Raw genomic sequence first — 8,429 nt, forward strand, 5'->3', positions numbered from 1 at the left:
CTAACCCTACTCCAGTTTGCAGGCTCCCATTGGGGGGGACCCTGCTAGGCCCAGCTGCATATCCCCCCGCACACTTCCAGGCTGCCCCCAGGCTGCTGGGGGGGATCCCTGCTGGGCCTAGCAAGGTTTCAAGCTCTGATCCCCTCCCGCTTCCACTCTTTAGCTCGGACTCCTCTGGGCTTTAGCAGCACACAGTCAGGGATGTGCCATTCCGGTAGGGTCTTACCAGGAGAGAAATGCCTTAGTGCACCAAGGGGCTGAGAAACTCAGACCCACCAGAGTCACTTAACATCTCCAGATGAGGAAACAGCTGAGAGCAGGAAGTTCCTCTGGAACTGGGGAGGCCTTAGGGCTCTATAGATAATTCTTTCTGTTCCCCAGACACACTGAAAGGAGCACTTCCATACAACATGCCAACTATTAAATACATGCAGCCCCACTATACTAGAACAAAGAAATTAGCCAGTCGAAGGGTATAAGATCCACAGAGCATAGGTTCACAGCTGTCACTTCTTAGGTCACAGGTTAGGCTGCTAAATGTGGAAGCTAATGTGAGAGTCATCAGAGGTTTTGGGAGAGGATTCAGAATCTGCTTCTGAGCCGGCACCCTGCAAATCTGCTTGTAGGGCAAACTCCTCAGATGCTGAAATACACAGAGCGTGGGAATTTCAAAAGCACTCGGCCTTGGCCTTGTTCTTCACCCACTAGGGTGACCAGATGTCCTGATTTTAGAGGGACAGTCCCGATTTTTGGGTCTTTTTCTTATATAGGCTCCTATTACCCCCCCACCCCCGTCCCGATTTTTCACACTTGTTGTCTGGTCACCCTATCACCCACTGAAATCAAAGGTAAACCTCCCCTTGACTTCAAAGAGAGCCGAGCTAGAGCAATGCTGGGCTCTTTGGAAAATAACACGGGGAAGGCTCAGCAGCAGAAGTTCTTTCCTATGGACACATTTTAGGTTGTTTGGCAAATTGCAGAGTGGTTTTATTAAGTATAAATATGCTTATGTTACAGGGAAAGGTGAAATACACAGATGGGAGAATCCAGTTCACTATCCCTTGTCAGGCGGACAATGCTTCACAGCTGGGATTTTGAAAGCAGCCCAGCTCCCACTGAAGTTGGGTTCCTACTGAATCTGAGAGCATCATTCCCTTAGGGTTCTTGGAAATCCTGAGCATGCATCATCCCCTCTAACGAATAGAGAGGGTGGGAAATTTTTCAAGTAATCGTTCAGGGGGAATTAGCCCCTTTCAGACACCCTCTGCAAAGCAGTGTCTGTTTTTAGTGTACCAGGCTTATGGCAGCACAAGACATGAAACAAACACACAACCACATACAGTACATGACACGTTCCCTTTTGGAGTTTGCAACCAGCACAGCGATCCCCCACTCCCCCATATTAACAAAGCAGCCCAGAAATGTTTTCCACCGGCGCTACTTGCACAGCGACTCGAATATCTCCAGGGTCCTTTTGATCTCCCGGATCTGTTTGGCCAGGGCGTGGACCGGCTGCATGGAGCGCTCCAGCTCCTCGCAGCGGGCCATCAGCGTGTACATCCCTTTGATGCTCATGTCTACGGACTCGCCCAGGCTGTCCACGGCGTCCCGGTAGGTCTGGATGTAGCCGACGCTCAGGGCCGTCATGTTCTGGATGCTGCCGCTCAAGCTCCTCATCATCTGGTCCACTTTGTGGGCCACCTCGTGGGTCAGGCGCTCCAGCTCCGCCAGCACCGCGGGGTCAATGGGGGGGATGTCGGCCGCTTTGCTCCGCCCCAGCCCTGGGAAGGGCGGGCCCGGGGGCTCCGGCTCCTCCAGGCTGCCCCGGGAGCTCAGCTTGATTTTCAGCTGCAGGTTGTTGGCCACGAAGTGGGTGAGGTCCCCGTCGTGGCTGACCGTCCCTTCCAGCTCCAGGGCGCTGGAGATGGTGGCGCGGCGCCCTTCCTGCGCCCGGCTGGCCCCGTACGCCTGGCTGATCCCATCCAAGCTGCGGCTGTCCAGCAGCCGCCCTCCGGCCAGCCTGTCCCCAGCGGCAGCCGCCTGCTGCCTCCGCGAGCCTTCCCGGCACGGATCCTCCAGGCTGGCCGCGGCCCCGCGGCCTTGGACGCGCACCTGGGCCATGATGTGCTGCGGCAGGCCCGCGCCTCTCTCCATGCTCCGGCCCGGGGCTGCCCAGCGCGCACAGGCCGGGACAGGGACAGCGACACCGGAGGAGGAGCCTGGGGAGAGGCAGATGGGGAGGGGCGCGGGGAGAAAGCCAGCGAGCCAGTTTGCCCGCTCCGCGGCTTCCTCTGTGCACCTTTGGGAGAAGGAGGAGCTGGGAGGAAGCGGATCCCTGATTGGGCTCTCCCAGAGGCAAAGAGCAAATCACAAGCAGCAACAGCAGGACAGGGGGAGGAGGCGAGACAGGAGAGGGTGTGAATGTGATTGAGACAGGGAGGATGAGAGCGAGGGGAGGGGGGGGATAGGATGAGGAAAGAAAAGGTAGAAAAAAAGAGACAGAAGAGGGGTAGGAGGGGTGGAGAGAGAAAAGAGGGAGAGAAAGGGTCACAGAAGTGAAGGGAAGATTCATGGATCTTAAGGCAGAAGGAATCTGATCATCTACTCGAGGGCAGGGGCGGCTCTAGACATTTCGCTGCCCCAAGCACGGCGGCATGCCACGGGGGGCGCTCTGCCGGTCGCTGGTCCCGCGGCTCCGGTGGAGCTGCCGCAGGCGTGACTGCGGAGGGTCTGCTGGTCCCGTGAAGCCGTGGGACCAGCGGACCCTCCGCAGGCACACCTGCAGGAGGTCCACCGGAGCCGCGGGACCAGTGGACCCTGCGCTGGGGCCTGGAGCCGCCCCTGCTCCAGGGGTGGCCAACCTGTGGCTCTGGAGCCATATGCGGCTCGTCAGAAGTTAATATGCGGCTCCTTGTATGGGCACCGACTCTGGGGCTGGAGCTACGGGTGCCAACTTTCCAATGTGCCGGGGGGTGCTCACTGCTCAACCCCTGGCTCTGCCACAGGCCATGCCCCCTCCCCTGAGCCTGCTGTGCCCTCGCTGCTACCCTTCCCCCTCAGAGCCTCCTGCATGCCACAAAACAGCTGATTGGGAGGTGTGGGGAAAGGGAGGGGGAGGTGCTGATTGGCAGGCCTGAAGGTGGGTGGGAGGTGCTGGGAGCAGGGGGGGGGGGGAGCTGCTGATGTATTACTGTGGCTCTTTGGCAATGCCCATTGGTAAATTCTGGCTCCTTTTCAGGCTCAGGTTGGCCACCGCTGATCTACTTTGACCTCCTGCATAGCATGGGCCAGAGAATCTCACCCAGTTACCTCTATTGAGCCCAATCACTTGTGTTTGCCTACAGCAGTGATTTGCAGCCAGGGCTATGCAGAGGTCTTCCGGGGGGTACATCAGCTCATCCAGATATTTGCCCAGTTTTACAAAAGGCTACAAAAAAAGCACTAGCAAAGTCAGTACATCACAAAGTCAGTATATAATTTTATAATTATATGGTAAAAATGAGAAAGTCAGCAAGTGTTCAGTAATAGTGCGGCTGCGACACGTCTGTATTTTTATGTCTGATTATGTAAGCAAGCTAGTGAAGTGTAACTTGGGGGTACACAAGCCAAACCAGACTCCTTAAAGGTGTCCAGTCATCTGGAAAGGTTGAGAGCCACTGGCCTAAAGCATCTCTTCCAGATAGGCCTCTGGTCTGGACTGGAAGCTGTCCAGTAGACCAGGCCCAGTGTAGTGTGCAGGAACAGGCTCCTATCCCTGTAAATAGTGTGGGCGCGCTCGCTCACTGTGCTGTGTTTCAGAAGCAGTCAGAGCAGCAGGATGTATTTCCCTGGCAGGAGCCAGCCAGAGCCTCTGGCGTGGTGGGGAGAATGGAATCCTGCTATGGGGGAAGAGGAAATCGGGAGGACAGAGCCCTGGCACAGTGGGGAGAATAGAGGATCCTGGTATGGGGAAATGGAGGGCAGACAGAATCCCTCACAGGGGGCACTCTAGTATATGCAGAATGGGGGACACACAACCCCTTGTGAGGGGAGGGAATTTGGGGAGAATATAAGGGAAGGGGGCATACAGAGGCCCTGGCATTGGAGGGTTTGGGGGTTGCAGGGAGACCTTGAAATAGAGAGGATGGGAGGAGGGCATCCAGGGAGCTTATGGGGGATGGAGGGATACCAGGAGTCCCAGAGCTCAGCCTACACAAGCTGTTAAATACATGCCCCTCTAGCGTATATTTAGAAAACACAATTATTTGGAACCCAGCTGTGATTCCTTCAGATTATTGTTGTGTAAAGAGCAAAAGACACAACACAGAAGAGAGAAGACAGATTTGAGATCAGGAAGGATTTTTCCCCTGGGTCAGATAGGCAGAGACCCTGGGGCCATTTTTTGCCTTCCTCTGCAGCTTGGGGCCCTGGTCACTTGCAGGTTTAAACTAGTATAAATGGTGAATTCTCTGTAACTTGTAAGTCTTTAGCTCATGATTCGAGGACTTCAGCAGCTCAGCCAGAGGTTAGGGGTCTATTATGGGAGGGGGTGTGGGAGGTTCTGTGGCCTGTAACGTGCAGGTCAGGCTAGATGATCCTTTCTGGCCTTAAAGTCTATGAGGTGTATTATGGTAGTTCCTAGGGGCCCCAGTCATGGCCCAGGGTCCCACTGTTCTAGGCATTGTACAAACAGAAAACAAAAAGACATCCCCTGCCCCAAAGGGCGTACAATATGAGTTTAAAGCAAAAGACAGCAAAGGCAGACAGGGCAGTACAAGGAACCAATGAGATAATACTGGTCAGCGGGATCAGCAGTGGTTTCAGTGCACCAGCAGCCTAACTGTTGTCAAGTTTTTCATAGGCATCGCAGCAAAGGAGTGTTTTGAGGAGGCATTTGAAGGAGAAGGAGGAAGACGACTCCAGACTGCTACTGGTCAGTCGCGAATGAGTTTGGAGTCAGGAAGTTGACCGTTCTGGCAGCAGCTAATCCTGCTACGAAGGACTGTGACTCTTGGCAATGTGCATGAAATAGTGGAGGGGTTTGCAGCAATGGGATTCCCTAACTGTGGCAGGGCGATAGATGGCACGCATATTCCAATTTTGGCCCCGGACCATCTTGTGACAGAGTACATCAACAGAAAGGGGCACTTGTCTATGGTATTGCAGGCACTTGTGGATCACCGTGGATGTTTCACTACCATCAACGTGGGGTGGTTCAGGAAGGTGCACAACATATGCATCTTCAGGAACATTGGCCTGTACAGAAAGCTAGAAGCAGCGACTTTCTTTCCAGACCAGAAAAGTCCACCAGGGGATGTTGAAATGCCCATGGTGATCCTGGGAGACCCAGTGTACTACTTGCTCCCATGGCTCATGAAGCCTTACACAGGAAACCTGGACAGTAGCAGGGAGCGCTTCAACAATAGGTTGAACAGGTGCAGACTGACTGTAGAATGTGCCTTTGGCAGATTAAAAGCACGCTGGCGCTGCCTTTATAACATGTTAGACCTAAATGAAGAAAATATTCCTGTGGTCATAGCAGCTGCTATTTGAGAGGCTAAAGGTGAAAAGTTTCCCTCAGGGTGGAGCACAAAGGCAGGATTTCCTGTATGCTGAATTTGAGCAGCCAGATACCAGGTTTATTAGAGGGGCATAATGGGAGGCTTTGAGGCAACGTTTTGTCAATGAGCACCAATGATATGTTTTTCTATACAGCACTCTGCCATGCTTTGTTAACTTGCCACCTTACATGAAAACTGTGATGATTCCTGACTGGGATTTGCAGTCAGCAAATGATCAAACTAACACTATGTATTACTACCAGCAGCAAACACCACGTGTAGGAGACAAAGATTGGTTATCTTTCAGAGAGTTTGTTTTTATTAAATACCAATTAACAACACACAAAAAGCTTGGTGAGAAGGAAGATAAGAGTGCAGGGCAGTGTAGGGTCTCATCGCTGTGTGTAAGTCCAGCTACCATTTTGGAAGCTGTCTGAAGGGGTGGAGTGAATGGGGTATGGAGACGTTCCGGGAGGTTGCAAAGAATATGTGGGAGGAGTTTGGGGAGGGAATGGAAAGCAGTTCTGTATCGGCTGCAGGGCTGTGATGGACACTGGGAGTTGCCTAATAACTCAGTTCTCTCCTCTACCACAGAAGCCTTGCTCCAGCTCTCTAACCCAGCTGAGCTCTTCCTGGCCTTCATAAAGACTAGCTGCTCTTCAGCTAAACGAAAAATTTTGATAAGGCAGAATTTAGGTAGCCCACTGGTGTCTTAGGCCTTTCCAGAATGTTGAGCGTGGCTAAACTTAACCCACTGAAAACCTGGAAATAGAGTTAAGGAACATACACATCACACACCCACCCAATGCAACCTTAACTCTGCCCCCTCAACTCTAGCGATAGCCACTGGGAATGAGTGAAGCAAAGGTTAATAAACTCCCAATGGGACTGGCGCATTCGCCATCTCTTCAAATCTAGATGGGACGCCTTTCTGGAAGATGCTTCAATCAAACACATTGGGCTTGTTACAGGGACAACTGGGTGGCATTAATGGCCTGTGCTATACAGGTCAGACTAGAATCTATACATTTTAAGCTGTTAGGCAACTAGTAGAAAAAGTGTCCTCCCTCCTTCACACCCTTAGCGTGAAATATCTACTTCATTATATGGTATGGACATATAGCTCTAGTGACAGCTCCAGATAGCACATAAGTAATTATTAAAGAGCATGCTCAGATTTATCACAGAGAGCTATATTTTTATTTTTTCCCGCTCATAGGAATCTAGGAGAGGAAACGACCTCCTGGGTCATTGAGTCCCGTCCTCTGCTAGTATAGACAACCCTGTCAAGTAATTCCATTCATAAATGTACCAAGCTCCATCTTCAAGCTAGTCAGGTTGTTTGCCCCCACTACTCCTACTGGGAGGCTCTCCCAGAACCTAGACAAATTTAAAGGTAGTTGGATACAAAATCAAGACAATCTGGGACAATTTGAGGACAAAAAGACAAGCAAAACAACCCAGGAAGCTGATTTTTCTTTTTAAATTGACATCTTGTTTACTGAATTTCCTAGAATAAAAGTTATGCACAAATCAAAAAACTTGCTGATGTGCTCTGTACACACAGGATTCCTCTTAAATTAGTGGTGAGACTAAAATTAGAATGCACAAAATCGTACCAACTAGAGTGTCAAGAAATTATACCTAACCAGTTAGGAGGGTCTTAGACAGTATGTATGGGGATGGGTCTAATATAAATTGATTGGATAGGTGGGTGGGAACAGATGGATGGATGGATCAGATGGATAACTATATGAGGAGAAGCAGGCATCCATGGGAAATATGAAACCACTGGAACCAAAACAAACTAAAAGATAGAATGGATCTTGGTCTGATTTCTAGTGGAGAGATCTCCAAATTTATTACTGAGTGTATTGCACTAGAGCTTACTGGTCCTAACTGAGATCTGAGCCCCCATTGTGCCAGGCACTGCACAGACTCCCAACCGAGCTTGAGGTCCTCACTGAGCTGTGGGATATTTTGCAGATATCTCATGGGATATCTTGCAGAGAGTAGATGACATCACGGAACTCGGAAGTGTGCTGAAGAAGGAGAATGCCTAAGTCAGTGGTTTTCAACCTTTTTTTCATTTGCAGACCCCTAAAAATTCTCAAATGGAGATGCAGGCCCCTTTGCAAATTCAACCTGTGGTCCATGGACCCCTTCCATAGAAATCTTAGATTGAAAATGAACTGAACAGAATTCAATTATAAATGTTGCACGGGCTCAACATGGCATTTGACACGGCATAAGAAAGGGAGCTAAACTGGGCGCTTCTATGGTAACAACAATTCCGGGTTTCGATCTGTAGTATTCACATACTTTTGATTGATCATAACAATGGAATGCCTTTTCTGGGATCTGAAACTTTATTTGCATAGTCACCTTTCGCAGACCCCTTAGCCATAGTCTACCAACCCCAATGGGTCTGCGAACCATAGGTTGAAAATCACTGGCCTAAGTGATCTTCTCTGAGATCCTTCCTGACCCTGGAGCAAAGGAAGACAAAAGATTCTGGAAGTGACCCCCTGGCTAGGTAGGTGGTGTAGGATGTAGGGTTTTGGTTTTGTAGAACATTGGCCCATCTTCGGTGGGGCTGTATAGTTTGGATGGCCTCCACCTCAGGATACTTACTGGATGGGGGACTGTCTCCTAGGAAGCAATGAATGAAAAAGATTTGGGGGCTGTCGTGCATAATCAGCTGAGCATGAGCTCCCAGTGTGATGTTGTGACCAAAAGGGCTAATGGATCCTGGGATGCATAAACGGGAATCTCAAGAAGCAGCAGAGAGGTTATTTTACCTCTGTATTTGGCACTGGTGCAGCCGTTGCTGAAATACTGTGTCCAGTTTTGGTGCCCGCAATTCAAGAAGGGTATGGATAAACTGGA

The 8,429-nt window shown here is 50.8% G+C and overlaps 1 protein-coding gene across 1 annotated transcript; it reads right to left on the reverse strand.

Annotated features, from left to right (window-relative positions):
* Window positions 1–835: 835 nt before the first annotated feature.
* BORCS6 (BLOC-1 related complex subunit 6) lies at window positions 836–2,310 on the reverse strand. The gene has a single exon (XM_039534060.1). The coding sequence runs from the start codon at window positions 2,152–2,154 to the stop codon at window positions 1,438–1,440; it is 717 nt and encodes a 238-aa protein (XP_039389994.1). The 5' UTR covers window positions 2,155–2,310; the 3' UTR covers window positions 836–1,437.
* Between the last annotated feature and the right edge of the window lie 6,119 nt (window positions 2,311–8,429).

Source organism: Mauremys reevesii, linkage group 4 (assembly GCF_016161935.1).
Source record: "Mauremys reevesii isolate NIE-2019 linkage group 4, ASM1616193v1, whole genome shotgun sequence".
NCBI lineage: Eukaryota > Metazoa > Chordata > Testudines > Geoemydidae > Mauremys > Mauremys reevesii.

Coding starts and splice junctions, on each gene's coding strand:
- BORCS6 (XM_039534060.1), bottom strand. CDS start 2,154: ATGGAGAGAGGCGCGGGCCTGCCGCAGCACATCATGGCCCAGGTGCGC.